The sequence below is a fragment of the Aythya ferina genome, assembly GCF_964211825.1.
Source record: "Aythya ferina genome assembly, chromosome: 21".
NCBI classification, from domain to species: Eukaryota; Metazoa; Chordata; class Aves; order Anseriformes; family Anatidae; genus Aythya; species Aythya ferina.
Genome location: NC_140319.1, coordinates 3,064,109 through 3,082,209, shown reverse-complemented (window position 1 = coordinate 3,082,209; position 18,101 = coordinate 3,064,109). Strand labels below are relative to the sequence as shown.

At 37.8% G+C, this 18,101-nt stretch overlaps 1 protein-coding gene across 5 annotated transcripts in view; it reads left to right on the top strand.

The window, feature by feature from the left end:
• Positions 1-18,101, top strand: part of VPS13D (vacuolar protein sorting 13 homolog D) — a 103,797-nt gene that overhangs the window by 74,226 nt on the left and 11,470 nt on the right. For all 5 annotated transcript variants that reach the window (XM_084495205.1, XM_084495203.1, XM_084495202.1 and 2 more), the window contains 2 exons: positions 4,243-4,375; positions 5,905-6,100. In XM_084495205.1, coding sequence (XP_084351331.1) covers positions 4,243-4,375; positions 5,905-6,100 — 329 coding nt within the window. The remainder of the gene's footprint in view (positions 1-4,242; positions 4,376-5,904; positions 6,101-18,101) is intronic.

The following is an 18,101-nucleotide window of genomic DNA, read 5'->3' as shown; positions in this document are numbered from 1 at the left end:
AGGGAGTAAGGAAGAATGTATTTAACAGAACTCTTGTTCAGAAATCTGTTTATCGCTGTTCTTTCCCTATCAGTTAATTACTTACGCAGCCTTTGTTTCCTGCAATAGGCAGCTCTTCTCTTTCACGTAGACACTTGGGTATATTTAGGGGAGTTACTGCTGAAACTGTGGAATGACTTTTAGTCATCATGACTAGGGATTTTCCTGTTTTGGAAAATGCAGGAGTGTGTGTGAGAAAAGAAGATGACATAATTCACAGTTTGCGTTAGACTTTCCGACTTTAAATACATTTGAAATACTCTTATCTACATTGCTAAAGTAACATGCTTACATTGGTGCTTTGTTCTCTGAGAACCAGGTAACATTACTGAGGTAAAAGTATGAGCATCACCAGTGTGTGGTGTCTGGGGCTAGAGTTGCACAATCTTTTATAAAGAACTTTTTAAAAAGAAATTCTGCAGAGCGAGGCTAAAAAACGAGTAAACCCTGTGATTTCTAAATGCAGTTTATTATGAGGTTTACACAGAAGTTATAACTGACTTATATTTTATTTAATCACTTTCTTCCTTAAAATTCCTTGGAATGTTCTACTTCGCTCGGTCAATAATATTTGTAAAAGTACAATTCTCTGATGCTAGAATTACAATGGAATGTTTGGACTAAAGTCATAATTGTGTATTTATCCTTATGGGATGTCCTTAGAGAACAAGGCAGTGCCAAGAGCTTAAAAAGACTTTAAGAGATTACTTAAAACTGATTTCCATGCTGTGTGCCTCATGCATCTGGCTTAGAGGGAACATGCAGTACAAAGTCTAGAATTAACTCAGTTTTCATTTGGTTTGAATTCTTCTTGTGCCCCGTAAGTCTTACTATTTGGCGTCAGCCTTGGCTCCCAAACACTGTGTATGGTACTATTTATTTATTTGTTTCCCCTATGGCTTGAAACAGCAAGGGATACGTGGTCAGTTGTAAAAGTTTTTGTGGCATATCTTCCTTTACTATTGGGCCTCTAACAAAAATAAATCATGAGTAAATTAGTGTTCTGTATATTATTTCAACTGCTTTAGCAGATCGTGGTAGATATTAATATTGATGGGTTACACTGTGTAAATGTGAAATAAGAACTGATGAGTAATCATAAGTTTACTTGGGATTATAAAGGCAGAATGGCTAAGGCAAAGAAAGCATTAGGTAATGCTTATTAGTGATAAGCTGAAATATTTTTAGTACCTGAAATGACAGAACTTTAGTTTGTCTGGACTTCAGTAGCCTGGAAAACCAGTACTTAGCTTCAGTCGGAGATGCTAGGTAGACAAGTAAAGTACCTGCCTTCTTACCTGTACCTGACATGTCAGCTTGCTTCATTCAGTAGCAGGGAAAGGATTTGTAAAATGGGGAAAAACTCGAGATAAATACCAAGTTGCTAAGTTCTTTTTTGGTAAGCAAGTAGGCAAAGGACACGTGAATGTGGAGGAAGAAGGGGGATAGGTTTTAGAAGTCCCTTGTTTAGTTTTATGTTTGTTCCATAATGGGCTGTGTTTAGTTCTGTTGGCATTTACACGGTTCTTAACTAGCCTTTGAAGTTATCACGTCACACCTTATTAACAAAGGCTAAGGAAGACAAGGGTGGATAACACCTTTGTTGTCACCCTTGTTTATCTGGAGACTATTTTCCACATGATTGGGTTAACAACTCAATAAGCCACCTTCACTGCTCTTCCATAAGTCTTAACATCTAATATTGCACTTCCTAAAGGAGGCATCTAAAAGCAAGGTCTCTGGGCCAGGGGAGTGCAGGGAGGAAAGGCAAAATTGGTTTTGTGCATTAACTTTTTCAAGTCTCCCTTACAAGTTGGTGTTGAAAACAGACTTTAACCGCTTTAATTTCTAGTGCTTACTCAGGTTCCTGAACCAGAAATAACTTGCTACCGCTGAATGATGTTTTCGTAATACAACAATTTTAGTCTGCATAGACTGGGCACAAGGGCATATTTTACTCTATGCTAGGATTTTTTTTTCCTTTTTATAGATAGGTACAGTCATGTTGTTGAAAAAGGCTCAGAAACAGGGAAAATATATCTGAGGTAAAAGGAAAAAGATGGTTAAAAGTTTCTGATATCCAGCAGTTATTTCACTTGTGGTATTATGTATATTGGGTGACTTGAGATGACACAGCTCTTGTCCAGATCACAAGCTAGGATAATGCCAATACTACTATTAAGTGTGAATCTTTATTGCAAATAGGCCTAAACTTGACAGCAGAAAATGGCAAGTTGCTCACTTGCTCAGCAGACCTTAACGTGACTTGTGAAATGTCCGGTTGTTTTTTTTTTGTTTGTTTTTGTTTTTTTGCTTTTACACTTAATAGAGACTATGATTTTAACCTGTGTGCATATATTTTTCTTCTCCTCCTTCCTAAGCAGATAAATCATTATTACATTAAAATTCTTTCTATGCATGAAAAAACTGAATTGTTATTGAGTATTATTAGGTGTCAAATTCTGCTTCACTGAGAAAGGAAAAATATGACAAAAAATAGATTGTACTTTAGCAGGAAAGCTGGTGTAGTGGAGCTGGTTAATTTAGACAGGACAAAAAACATACCAAAAGGTGTAAAGAAAGCTTTCCAATTCGATCAGAATTAATATTTTGGTTTATTCCTGCTTGCTGCTTATCTAATTATGAACTAACGTAGCTTTCAAAATGTTTCCCTAAAAGATAACTTGCAGGACTTGACAGGTTCCTTTATGAGATTTGATATTTGAAGGCCTGTTGAGCATTTTAATTTTTATAGCAACTCCTCTAATCCTTACATCAGGTTGGTTTGTACTTCTAGGCTAATTAAAAAAAAAAAAAAAATCATGTCTACATTAAGTTCACATGGAGGTCAGAAGTAATTCAGTCAGTGATCACTATGCTCTGCTTAGTGTCCATATGATCAAGAAGGGTCATGGGACTTAATTTTTATTCATGTTGTTAAAACCTGCTTGTTTAGATAATTGGAGCTGTTGCACTGGTTTGTCTTTGAGCTGGACAGAAGTATTTAAAGCTAGGAAATCTTGTCAGTGGTGAAAAGGAACCCAGCCTTGAAAACGCTGATAGAAAGAGGGCGTTGCACTGAGCACATGAATTAGCTCTTCGTCTATTTCTTTTCTCATCTCTAGTGTATCAGATTTTCATACAAGGTTTTAGTAGACTTTAGGTGCATACCTTAATCATGTGTTTGTTTGTTTTTTAATATAAATTATATGGATGCAAAGGAGACTGTACAGGTGTACAGGCTACTGATTGGAGATTATTATAGGAAAATGCCTGCTAGGAACTCCTTGCCATAATAATACCCTGAATATGAGGTAAAGTTTTAATATTCTTTTTTTGTCTCCCCTTTTCTGGAGCCTCCCTTCCCCGTAAGCTTCTGTTTTGTATCTGATTACATCAAACCTAAAGGTCAACAGATCTCAATTGATCACTTTATTTGGAACTTTTTCATTGACTGATACTCAGGAATGGTCAGAGTTCTTGGAGTAAGTCCTGCTTGGACTTGTATACGTTCTTTTATGTATATCTCAAGTCTCCCCCCATCCTGTTGAGTGCAAAGAGTAAAACTGTGCCAGACACAAATTTAAGGTTCCCTTAAGATTTTTGTTCTGCAGTTCCTTGTACCTGTGGACACTTCCCGGTTTCACCATCCTGCACTAGATCAGCCCACGTGCCACAACGAGCGTGGTCCAACTCTTTTCAAAACAGAGCCAGCCATTTCAACATTGTGTTACTAAGAAGAATTTAAGCAACTCTTGCAAATGTTTCAATCTCATGTCAGGAATATTTGCCTCGAAGCTTTTCACATATCTTTGCAGAAGAAAAGCTTTGTATCTAAACATTCTTTTGAGTTTTCTGAAAGGTTACAGTTGGGTCACTAGAACTTCTTTCAGTACATCTTTCACAGGCTTCATTTCTTTTGGCTTGACCACCACAGTTCAGCACCCATTACGGTTTTGACCATCTCCTCAGGATTTAAGTTGCATTAATAGAAAGCACAGGTTAATGGACTTTTTGAGAACTTTCTTCATTTGAGGAAAAAAAAAACCTTGAGTAACTGTGCATGTGTTAAAAAAAAAAAAAAAAAAAAAAAAGTATGAATACATATTTCACAACTAAAATACAGGATTTTCTTCAGTAAATCTGCATAAGGGAAACAACTTTTTTTTTCATTAAATAACAGAAAAGGCTGTTCTCTTACAGTTTGCTGGGACTTTGTCAGATGGTTTGGGTAAAACAATGGATAACAGACACCAAACCGAACGAGAATACATTCGATACCACGCTGCAACCAGTGGAGAGCATCTTGTAGCTGGAATCCAAGGACTTGCACATGGTAAGCCTTAACTGTAATTTTAACTTGTTTCACTCGTAAAGTAATGAGCAGATAGAAAAGAACAGTACACTACAGTTTGTATTAATCTTGGGTGATTAGTTGCAGTCCAAGAAGTTTAAAGTAACATTTCACAAGTTTGATGATTTTTTTAATTTTTTTTTTCTTCTAAGTCTGGTAAGAACTAGAGTAATAAATTTGTGTAAAGGACAGTGGACTAGTCATAATTTGGCCAGAATCTCACATCAATTTAGGTCATGATTTATCTGTTGAAGAGAGTTAAATCAATACAAGCCAAGTTTAAATCAAATATTTATATTTTGCATCATCTTGACTCAGTTTGTTTAAATGTCATTCTTTGAGTGCAATTGTTGCAGCCTGTAAAAAGATAGTCTTGCTTTTACTAAAATGGCAATCTTTTCTACACTAAGCTAAAGTCTTTACACTGGTGTTTTCTCATAGAGACTGTGCAGGTATATGAGTATATCATGAGAGGTCTCTCTCATATTGGTGTGTTCTAAACTCTGGTGTAAGCAGTATTAGTGTAAATTGAGGAAAATGAAATATTTCAGACTGCTGAGAAGTCAACTAAAAGCATCTAATTGTGTCATCCAATAATTAATAGGACTGTTTTGATTTCAGTTCTGTAGAATTCTTATATGCTGCCCATCCCCCCACTCCAAATCTTATCTGTTGAAGTGGAGGAATTAACCATAATCTACAGTTGTTCAAGAGAAGTGTTTTAAATACTTGGTGCTATGCAGTTCTCAAGTTTGCAAGACGCAGCCTGGTCTGTACTTAAATTATAGTGCTTGAAAGAGCACCTGGCCGCTTGAAAGCTAAAGAGCCAGATGGTGTGAGCGTTTTTGTGTGTTTTAAGCCAGTTCATCAAAAACTTGAGATTTTAATCATGAAGATATGATATCCATCCATAAAGCACATTCTCAGTTAATATGAGCTGTTCCAAGTCTTTTGAAGTCTCTGTAGGTTCTTGACTTCTTCTGAGCACTTAAATTCTTAGAGGCAGAAAAGTTCACAGAAATGTCTTTCAGCAGCATCTCAGTTAAAATCACATAATTCCAGTTTAATGTAGTTGACTTTCTCCAGTGTACAAGTGCAGTTTTACATTTTCTGTCTCAAATTGTATAAGCTTTTGTGGCAAGTGAGTTTTGTCACATTACGGGTAACCACTTCACCTCAGAAATAGATGAGGACTCTGTAAATACAGATGGGGAATAAAATAGTATAGAAATGTAACATGATATACATTTAATGGGTTAAATCTTTCTGTGGGATATTATCCATGTAATTTGTTTGTAATGTCTGTGTGCAGACATTTCATGCATTTTAACGTATAAAGTATAAAATTATTAGCTAATTAGTTCTAAAAGTTTTTGTATTACATGTAATGCACAACAGGTTTTTATCAAGCTTAACAGTAAATCTTAGGCAGACAACATCAACTAGAACAAAACTGTGTCATTTTGAGAGGCAATACTTCTGGCCTACTTTGCTGTCCTTGTCTTCGCTAGGTATCATTGGAGGATTGACAAGTGTAATAACTTCAACAGTTGAAGGTGTGAAAACCGAAGGCGGTGTCAGTGGTTTCATATCAGGCCTTGGGAAAGGCCTGGTTGGCACAGTAACCAAACCTGTGGCTGGAGCTCTGGATTTCGCATCAGAAACTGCACAGGCAGTGAGGGACACCGCCACCCTAAGTGGCCCCAGGTCAGTAAGCTGTTTCTGTTTTCAGTCAATAATATTGTAAAAATGCATCTTACAATACCTGCTGCAATTTCAAATCTAGAATCTTCCTTTACCCAAAGGAACAATGGTTTTCAAATCAAATCAAATACACTGTGTGCTATTAGTGATGTGGCCCATTTTAATCAACTTGCTTTTTCCTTGGCAACTTTTTTCTATGGTGTCTGTTGGTGCTCTTGTATTAGTGAAATTTGCACAGAAGAGCTGCAACGTAAAATAGGAATTCCTAAACTGCAGCATTAGATAAAAATTCTAATTTTCACTTCGTACAATTGTTCTTTTTTACCGAAAGTGTGGCTATATGCCCTTATTTGCACATGCTCATTTGTTTACCTGAATGTATGTGGGTGGATGTAGGAGTCAGCACATCTGGACAGGTGCACTGGCCTCCTTCCTGCATTCAGTAAATAGCATAATGTGGTCTTGACAAAATAATGATTATCTTTAATATAAATGAATATTAGCACTGACTGTGAGTGTGGAAGAGGGAAAGGGCAAAGTTTTAAAAGCCTGCTCTGAGAGAAGACTCTCTATTCTTTGTGGCCAAGAGTTTACTTTAGATGATAATACTATGCCAAGAAGTCCTTCTGATGTATGCATGCAAGATCCTGCATGCTGAAGTGAAAGAAAATCCTAAATAGATTTTATTGTCAGAAAGCTTAGAGAAAAATGTTTGTGAAACATTGGGTTAGTTTGTCTTCCCATTTGGCTTATCCATTTCCTGTGTTTTATGATGCCACACTTAGAATCCTGAGGTGCCTACCATCAGTGTTTCAGTAAGGAACAATAAGCTTGATGAAGTGTGACTGAGATACAGGAAATTTCACAGAACGAACCTAGGTGTACTTTGTTGTGAAAACGGCAGTGTTTACGTGTATGTCTCATGTATTCGGTACTTAGCTCGATTTGTAAAGCCAAGAGGTCAAGGATTACAATTTGGTGAGTAAATATGTATACATAAAATTACACGAGAACTATAAGCGCATCCCTGAGAAAACACTGTTTTGTTTGTGTGTTTCCTAATGTTTTAAGTGTGCAGATTTATTTATTTATTAAAAGGTGGGGAGAAACACACCTGGCCATACTGTTACTTGTCTCACCTGTGTTGTTATTACCGTTTGTGTCGGGATGCACATATACTTAAAATTCATGTTTTGAAATATTTCTCTGATCACAGCCTTTATGTAGCAGTAGCAGTGATGTTATCAACAGCTGATAAACCAGACAGGGAACAGGAAAGGGAGGACCCCTAGCTAACCTTATCTCCAGCTTGTATTTGCCTGTGTGGCGTATTTCCCTTTAACTTGTTAACTGTCAGTTATGAGATTAGGGCAGATGAGCTGAACCATGTTGTAGCTTCCACGGAATTCTGCAATACTATCCTAGTAGACCAGCACTGTGAATGACATTCATTTACATACACTGTGAAAGTGTCTAACTTATCAGCCTGCTACAAGAAAAAAAAAAAAAGCATTGCCACTTACCACACTTCAGTGAACAAAATCTGATCAAAACTTTTTTTTTTTTTTTTTTAGATAAATGTGGTTGGGAATATATAGATAATGGGGGTGGACGATACATAAGCTATAAGCAATCTTGCACCCATGTTTTGTTTGGTAAATTTTTTTTTATATATAATGAAGCAACCAAATTGTTTTTTTCGGGGGTATAAAAAAGAACAACAAAGGATTTGTACGTTTTTGGACTTCTGTGTACCAATATCCCCCTGCTGCATTTGTTAACCATACAAATATGTGTGGTTTGGAATCAAAATAGCATCGTGTTCCAAACCCAAGTTGCTGGCTCCTGTTAATTCTCTGTTTTATGTATGCTGGGCCATGTAGACTCTTCCAAACTAAGTACATAAAAACAGATAACTGATGAAAATAAGTTTATGTCAGTAACTCATCTCAAGTGTAGTTCTGAAGAACTGAACACAGTAGGAATAATAATAAGCATGGTGAGAACTATCTTAACCTTATCTCGACTGACAGATTACGTGCAAGTTTCAGGTATTCATGCAAAAAAAGTTTTGTGAAACAAATACAGTTGCATTTAAATGGCACGGTACATCACCGTAAATTAAAGGCCCTTGCAATATTCATAATCACATGGTTGAATTTAAACAACAACTACAAAGCCACAAAACAAACAAAAGCCCTGAAATAATGCTGCTTGACTTTAATTACTGAATTATTGGAACAGTTTTCCAGGAGATGGGGAATTTGAATTGAGGCTGTAGGTTGTTCTGAAAGGCAGGTCCCAGCAAAGTCACTGAATTTTAGTAGAACACTGAAGGAGACTCTGTAGCTTGTGTTACTCAGTGACCACGCTTCATGCACATCAGTCTCTTTTGGCTTCAAATGTATTGATTTGTACTGGGATTCATGCAGCTAGCAACAGCCCTGTGAACCCTGTGTACAGAACATGGAGCCAAACTTGTACAGCTGAGACACAGACGATGGCTTTATAGCTTATTGCAGTAGTTTAAAATGTGATGTGTTTAAAGTGCAAGAAAATATTTTAAAATCTGACTTTAGGCTGGACTTTCTCAAGTCTAATCTTAAAAGTTATTATTATATAATGTATTATGTTTGTAATTTATGAATAAAGCTGTCTTAATAGCTTTAAATTTTAATGCAGAGGATAAAAGAAAACAATTGCTGACAATGCAGTATACATCTAATTTATTAAAAGTTAATGTCTGTGATTTGATACCTTTTTTGAGTGAGTTTTATGTGTTCCAAGTACTGCAGTATCACATGCAAGAGTTCTGATTATTTCCATATTTGTCATATACTGCCAAAAGTCTTAAAGACCAGTTCAAAACAGGAAAGCTGTTTTGTCTATAGATATGCCTGGAAAGCTTTCTCCTAGAAACTTATTTTAACTCCTAATGCAGCGTATCTTAAGAGAATATATATTTAGACGTGTACCTAACTTACCAAGTAGTGCACAAAACTGCCATCATGGCTTTCTCTCAGACTTCTGCTAGGTCAGAAGTCTTGAGATGTCTTAGTTAATTTTGAACTGATGTGAGGGTTTGTGTTGTCCTCAGTACACAGGAAGGAGATTATTTCATGACCTACTAATTTCTCATCAATCCTGTTAGTGTACTAGACTGCATTAGTTAAGAATAGTTTGAAATTTGCAAGTTGTTAATGGTCCTAGAAAGTTCTTCTATAAATATTTGATTCTTTTAAATATGCTTCACCTGGAAAGAAGCAGCCCTCTCTGGTTATTCATTGTTCACCACCTCTCACACTATCACTCAGAAATGTGCAATGAGGTTGCAAAGTGCAACAGCACAATGCCAGCAGTAGGGCTTTATTTACTTTTCTCCTTCATGTGTCCATCTCACTGTTAGTTGTGTCTCTGGCTGTAAGAACAAAAGCAGTAGACTCGAGAGCCAAAGAATACCAGTAACCCTGCAAAGAGGAAGTACAAAATATTTAAGTAATTGTATGGAAGGTCATCCCAGCTAATATACTGCAAAGAGGATATTCTCAGGGTTCTCAAGTTCTGAAGGTAAATATTGCTTGAGAATTAACACCTCTGTATGTGTCCCAGGTTCCTTCCCTGCCTTGTACTTGTTCTAGATCTGACTTTGAGTCTGTACCATACTGTCAGTCGTGCATGGGTACGGACTGCAGTGAAGTAGACATTCTCCTGGGAAGCCCTTCACAAAAACTTCGTACAAGTTAGAGATATTACACCTACCAGCTAGCATGCATTGTGTTGTGTAAATCTGGAAATGGTTCATACAGTACAGTTGAGCTGATTTATCAGTCTGATCTGTAAATAACACCAGCACTGTGATTTCCTTCATATCCTCTTTCCATTTTTTTTTCCCAGCGGGATAATAGGCCTTTATTATGAACTGTGTTCTCAAATGATCTGTTCTTGTTTTGTTTTGGGGGGTGAGTTTGTTAATTTATTTGAGCAAGTTTGTCCCTTTTTCTCCTGTGGCACCATGTGAAATCACTGTAGCCATTTGCCTTTTCCTCCATGTTAGCTCTACTGTCCATCTTCAGTTGGTGTTGAACATTTTTTATAGTTTTAAATTTTAGTTAGTCTGTCCAGATCCTTCCATCGCTGTTGTTGAGCTACTTTGAAATCCCTCCAGTCTGTAAGTTCCCATCAGTATTGTGTGAAAAAGGACTGTCATATCACCGCTCAGTGACAAGCTGTACTCTGCAAGTCATCCAAAACAGTGTTGGCTGGTTTTACTGCCATATCACATTGCAAATTGATGTCCAGTTTTCTGCTTGCTGTTTTCCCCCAAGAGTTTTTTGTTTTGTTTAACTGCTTTGCAAATATCTCCTTGTCATTTAATATTTGCATTCTGGATTATTTTTCCCTAGATGAACTGGGTTGCAGTTTTGTAGGTTGAATCCATTTCATTTCCTGCCATATTTCTGACCTCTTCAGCTTCTTTAGTACTTCACTGTCCTCACTGGAGTTTTAAACACCTTTTAGTTTGTCCTCTGCAAATACAATTTTATACGCTGCTTTTACTAGATCCTTGAAGTTAAGCAATTCTGGTTTTGCACCCCCACATTTCGCATCAGTAGACACTTCTGTTTAATTGGTTATTTTCTGTTACCAGTCTCACCTGCTCAGTATTATTGTTAGGTTTTAAATTTATCATTGGTAACTTTCTGTTGTTCTGTTGGAGATCCTGTTCAGTTCTTCACGTCTACTCTTGTTGTGTGAATGACTATAGATTTTCTTGTGGTGGAAGTAGTTCCTCAGACTGGAGCCCCACACTTGCTCAGTATGGATACTTTTATCTCAGAACTTCAGAATTTCATTTTTTTTTTCTTGAAAATGCACTTCTCAGCTCTATTAGTTTATTAATTAGAAAAAGACACAAACCCAGCATCTAAGCACCTAAAGTTACTTCACTTTTGAATCAGACTACCCTTAAGAATGAGCACAAAACAGCCCTGTATTCCTTTCTGCCTGGTTCAAAGAGTTCTTACTGTTGTGAGTAACGAATGTGTCTAATGGGGATTTCTGTCAGAAAAGTCTGAAATAACAATTGTGTTTGCCTGTAAGTGGAATCCTGTCAAGACTGCCTTGGATATTCATTCCACCTATTTCCCTGTAAAGCTCTGTTGAAGGATTTCAAGCGATTGGGGCATCTCAGTTTCTCCTGTTTCTGGAGTATCTAAAGCCGTGAGAAGTGAGGATGGAGTACACTGGCACCCCCTATTTCACTTTGCTTCTGTATCTCTACATCTGATACAGTGACTAAGAAATCAGTCTTTGGATACTAAAGCTTGTTTTTCAAGAAAGAAAAGTATAATTTGCAGAGTGACAAACACCTTCTTTTGCCTTTTTGTTCTGTCTGAGTCCAGGAAGGACGGGTAGTAAAGAGAAACCCAGGAATTTCTGTATGTAAGAAATGTACTGGCTGTTACTGGACTGGTGGGTGGCCAGGGGGCTTTTTTTTCCCCTCTGTTTCTTTGCTCCCTCCTTCAGGACTGACAGACTGGGCTGCCTTTCTCCTCTAGGACAAATTGCTGAGGAATAATTACTTGGGAGCACAGCCCGTGTTCTGCACAGTAAAGCAGAATTTGCTATGCATGGCTGAAGAAAATAGCTCTGATGCATGCAGGTTTTTTTTAATCCATGGGGTATAGTAAAAGAAGGGGAAACCTTTAAAACATGCAGGTTGCTTAATCTTACTGTATTGTAGGGTTTATAATTCTAGAACCACATGTATAAAAATGGCAGTTAATTTCCAGAACAATACACGGTTCATTTTCCGAAAGCATTGTTAGCTGTTTAGCACCCAAAAGAAGCTCAGATGATGCAGAGAATCCAAACTCTGCATGAACATATCCTTCTCCCTTTCCTTTTTACTGGGATGAATGGACGTAAATTGGTACCAGCTGTAAAACCAAACTATAATGCCTCTTTATGCACTGCTGCAAATACCTTTACTACTGAATAGTATTGCTAGATACATTTGTTACTAGGTATCATGTAAAATGCATTTGGAGTAGTTGTGAAATCAGTTGTCTTTACAGGCAGTTGTCTCTGTCCCCTTTTTTGAACTTGACCCAATTTAACTATTCTGAAGGAATAAAAACCAGTGTTTGGATGCATGGCAGCTACCTAACGCTTCATTAATATTGGACAGATGTGGTCACTTTCACATCTGCTGTATATGAATGTTTTTAGTAATAGGAGGTTTTGGGGGCATTGGGGAAAGCAATTACGGGCTTGTGTTAGGCAGTGTTTAATTGTACAGGTCTCACATTCAGCATCTGTTACACATGATTAGCCTCTGGAGCCTGCAAGCTAGAATGAGCAGCAGGGCCTGACCTGAGGTAGGTAAACTTGAAAGCAAACATCTTACCTATTTTTAAAAGGACACTTCTTCAGACTGGAGGTTACAGTTGCTGAGGCTGTTCACTAGACCTCCTATTTGCATTTCACTTCTGATTTTTGTGTACCCTATGTATTTGCAGAGTTCTAGATGCTTTACATTCCAGTAGGGAGTGCTAACCTTTACTTAAGAATTGTGTAACTTCCCTCTGTTTAAAGCCTTCTGCTCTGCCATGACAGAATGTATTCCTATTCTTAAAACTGAGTGAAAGATTGCTTTAAAGAAAACCGTGCGGTCACTGGCTTCACCACCGGTAACACTTCCGTTAACATTAAAAAGGAAGACTTTATGGGTGCCAGAACTGTAACTCTTAAGACCAGTGTCTCTTTTTTTTTTAAGTAAGAAATATTTTTCCACTAAAATGTCAGTGTTTAACTTGACATTTAAGGACAGAAAGATACCCTGACTGCATACATGCAGTTGGCTAAGGGACAGAAAGGGACAGAAGCACAAGAAAGGAATGTTGCGAGAGGAGAACACGTGAATGAAAGTAGAAAACATTAAAGTGAATAGTGCTGTGTAGATAACAGAGCATAAAATGTGAAATTGTGTTTTGCTTTTCAGATGTCTGTTCATGGTTACCAACACACAGTTCCAAAAGATAAATGAATACAAAGTTCTTATCATGATAGTCCCCACAAAGCCAAAAGATTGGCTAGCACCTTGTAAGTTACAGTTAGGGGCAAGTATGTGTCCATCGTTGGTCGAACAGTCCGGCACTGAGTGGAGTACATAGCTTTTGCCTTAAACAAAAGACTGTTCCTGTGGCTGGGATCAGAACAGGAACCTGATTAAGCTTCATTGAACTGAGTACAATAACTGGTTTTGAAAATGTACGCATTTGCGAGGAAAAATCATTATATTGTATTAAACCAGTCTGGTAGGAAAAAGAGACAGCTAAAAATCAACATAATGGGTACACGATGTCCTTTTACCCTTCTCTTCGGGACAGGCAGACTTTTACAACAGGTACGTTTACCAGTTTAGGTTATATCTCAGGTACTGTCATGTAGGCCTGGTGTAGTCCATCAGAAATGTAAGCAATTTTACAAATCTTCTTCTGAAAAGAGCTGATAAATCCCTTGCTGGATTTACCACAGATTTATTCTACCACTTACGCTTTAAGTGGCAGTTAAGAGGACTGGATTCAGTCTACAAAATGAAATTCCTATAGTGTGTGTCCACTTCATAGTATCTAGTTATTAACTAAATTTCCACAGGATTTTAAACTAATTGCATGCAAAGATATACACTGAAAGGAATTCATGTAGACAGGGACAAAAAATTACTTCCTTAGAAATACTTACATTTCTACAGCCTCCATATTTTGCCCAATTATATTATGTTTCAGCAGATGTTTTTGAACAACACCAAAAAGTAAAAGGAACACTTAACTGTGTTGTATGTTTCCTATTTTCTGGCATTCCTGTGTTTTTTTAGATCCTGCCTTATTCAGAAAGCCCTCTGCTAAATGATACCACTGTTTCAGTGTGTTCTAGGCAATAGTTACTGATTTTAAACTATTATGCAGAGCTGTAGACTTAACTAGTCTGCAAGGATGCAAATCTGTGCAAAAGTACCTCCTCAAATGGAAATGGAGAGGCTTTGAAAAAAAATTCATGTGTTAGTATCAGCAGAACAAGCTAAAAAGTCTACAAAGACCAGGCAATAAAGTACTCACAATTTCCATTCACAGATCTACTTGCTTAGAATTAGGTGGGATGTTAAAAGCCATATATGCACCAGAAATGGACAAAAACTTTATTCAAAACAGACGCGTCTCTTGGAATGCATCAGGACAAATCATCAGACTGCATTAAACCAGTCGGACTCGATCCCCAGAATTGAAAACATTTAATGCACATTCTCTGGGTTTTTATAATGTCTTTTGGACATGTTATGAGTATTTTCAGTTAATAAAAATAGTAGAAAAGATGAAACTGGTGTTAATGCAATTGGAATATAGCATTTGTTTATTTACTAAAGCACAAATGGCACGAACTGCTCGCCAACGCAGTGGCTTTATGACCTCGTGTCCTGAAATACCTGCTGGTTGTGCCAGAAGGGTGAAGTCTGGTACAGCACATCCAGGGCAGCTTTCTGGGAATAAGTTTTTACTGGTCTGGTACTGCTGAAGGTAAGCACAGATATTTTCAGTACATGGATAGCTTTTATTATACCCATAATCAGTAAGAGTCATTGTGGTTTTCCACGTATGTTTTTGTTCCTGTTGGATGTATTTGGGATACTATCTTTCAGGTTGTCCTTCCATTCACTTTCACTCCAAATGATTTTGCCTTGCATTACTTTAAAGGTTTCTTTACATCCTTCATTTCATGTCCTGTATCAAGTGTCATTTAATTACCACAATAATAAAGCTTTGAGGGGAGAGTATATTCAAAGGTAGACTTTTCCAATTCCAAGACCAAACATGAAGACGTAGGAAATACCTGTTATGTACAAAGTGAAAGTCTTCTCTACATCTGCACTTCCAGTAGTATTGTGTGCTATAAGAATTACTTCCTACTAATTCCTACCAAGCACAAATACCATGGCAGCAGGTTCTCAGAGGTAAGTTTAGAATGATAGAAATATTAGAAAATGCCAATGGACAGGTAGTGCTGCTTGCACTGACAGGTTTTATTTTCAAATTGAAGATGCAGCATGGCTGTAAAATTCATACTGTTTCTAGGCAGTATTTTAAGCCAGATTAGTTTAGGTTCATAGTTATGTGGTAATTACAGGCTTACTTGAAAGCAAGTGACCTTGCGACAAGGTATGTGCTAACATACTCTTAGCCTGTTTACCTGCTACTAGACAGCCTTTTTTTCCTTTGTCATTAATAGTGAGGTTTTATGTTCAGTACTAGTCCAGAGTCTGTATATGGGAGCCCAGGGCCTGCTGGGATAGGGTTTTACACTTGTGCTGTCCTTTTGCCCTTCCACTGAACTCTTTTCATTTCAGTCATGAGCAAACAGTCAGTGCCTGAACTAACAACCCTGCAATCCTCCAAAGCACGCCTCGCTTACAGTACCAAACAAAGGGAGGCCCGCGTGGGCCGGCCCAAGCCAAGGAATGCAGCTTCGGGGTTCTGCTCCATAAATTTAACCAGCACGACAAAAAGGAGATAATATGAGCCTTCGTGATGATCTGAAAGGGGGAGGTTTGTGTCCCATTGATTGCGGTCTGGCCTATTGCCAGGCCCCGAGCCTGACCGACAGTTGAACCATATCGTTAAGGCGTGTAATACAGCTCAAGTCTTGTACAGCAGCCAATGAGTACATATCCAGAGGGCAAAAGTTTATAAAGAGTTGAGGCTGTCCTGTTTAACCCTCTCACACTGCATGTAATATATACTGCTGCCATTCAGAAATAGTCACATTGCTATTAAAAATGTAAACTTTCAACTTTCTTTACTTGGAAAAAATACATATGTGTCCGATTTCTAATGTGCAGCAGATTTATAAAGTGATCTGAGAAAAATATGTAAAACTGATCCTTTAAAAAAAAGTCCAACCCGCTTTTTTTCAGTACTTTATCCATGGAGTTAGTTACTTTTGTGTTCAGAGATGTCTTCTGGGTTGTTATACAAACTCTTTCATACAGATGGAGCTATTTATTGCCTTGATGTCACCTCATTTAGCATGGGGTTGGTATTTTTATAGATAATTTTTTCACCTAATGTTGCTGTTAACATGTGGAACGCTCTTTATCAGTTTTGTGAGCACCAGCCAGTTGATTTGAATTATTCTTGCAACTCTTAACTTTAAAGATCAAAACAAACTTTCTGAGGAGCTTTATCACATAGTGAAGTTTGTTCTAGCAGTTCTTTGCCGTTCCTGTTGCAACACCAGTTGTACTGACTGAAAAGTATACGAAGGAGGGTATGAAGAGAAAATGCACAGGGCCAACGTACTTTTTTTCACGTAGTCCTTCATGCACAACTAGCAGGTTAATGTTGAGCAGGAGCCAGTGGTTTGCTTTCTCCCTGAAAGAGGCTTTCCCAAAAAAATGGCAGTACAAACAATATGTTATCATTTCTTAAGTGAGGCAAGTTCAGCTCTTGTTCAGATGAGGTGTTTGCAAGAAAGCCCTGCTAAAAACTGCATCTTTTGTATGGGAGCATTCATCAACACCTTGGTGAGACAGGAAACTTCAAGGTGAAACTCTAGTAATACCGTTCTGCAATCAGTACAGGAAGAGCCTATGTTAAATTGGAAACTGAGAATGCAATGTTACCTTTTTTTTCATTTGTTAAGGTGGATGATATCGAAGTGCTTGAAAAAGTATTAAGTTTGTCACACTGTTATGTAGTCAGAGGTGGAGAAGTACCAAAGGTTGAACAGTGGTCGATGCACAACTGCAGTAAGTGCCATGCAGTTGTCCAGTATACAAGCACATGTAAATTACATATGCAGCTCGTGGATTTCTAACATGGATGTTTCAATAATGTGTCATTTTGGTGAGTGTATCTGCTGCTCCCCGTTTATAAGGAAGTGATTCTTGATGTCTTAATTTCTTCTCACTTCCTTTTGAACTTGGAGCCTGAAGAGGTTGTATGTAATCATAATCCCAATGAATAGTATTCAGTTTTGGTTTGATGTCGTACACAAAAGAAAGGGGGGAGGGGAGAAAATAGCTCTATCTCAGAGAAGTTGGCAGGAACAGCCTACATGATAAACAGTTACTTCTTCAGCATGCTGCAGCTCTCTGAAAAGCATATTGGGTCAGATAAAGGTCTTCAGTATCTGAGCTGGTAGATCCCTCAAAAGAGGAGGGATTTGACTGTAAGTGGGAGGTTTTAACCCTAGGCACCATTTATTTGCATGTTTCTGCCTGAAACTAGCATTTTGGGAACACGTTTAACAAGTACAATATATTCCATGTATTTGCTGGAATAAACGGTGCATATAAGCTTCCTCAGATATGCAGTCAGCAGGGAGCTGTCTGGCTCATGATTTTACACATTCTTGCATCTAACAGATATTCTAATGCCAAATCCTGTACTCAGACTGTACTGCGTGCATATTTGTAACACACCTTAAAAGTATCCGTGTCCCAGTTGGTGAATGAACGCCATCACAGATCTGTGCCAACTCTCTGGGTTGCAGGTGGCAGATTTTTCCAAGAAATCATAAGCCCAACACAGGGAAGTGGGCGCCTTATTTATGAGTAGGAGATAGTAGTTACCATTTGCCAGTACAGTCACAACGAACCCATGTAATTGTCATAAAGTTCTCTGAAGCTGGGCCCAAGTCATGTAATGTTTGCGTTCTCAGATGCAGAGAACATGTGGTTAACAACTCTCTGCTCCTTTATGCTCAGTAAATGTGGAGTACATTCCTGCTTATTGCCACGGTGCAATATTTGAAACAAAGTACATGTAAGTATATCAGTAAGGAGTCATGGAAATGGTGGATTTTTACTATTTTGCAAAAGCGTGATAGGAAGTAACAGGCCTTACCAGAAATGGCATATATTTGCTTTTGTTTATTATTCTTATATTCCTGTGCTATGAGAGCATCATCTGTAATTCGATTGTGATTGTTGAATTTTGAGGTCATT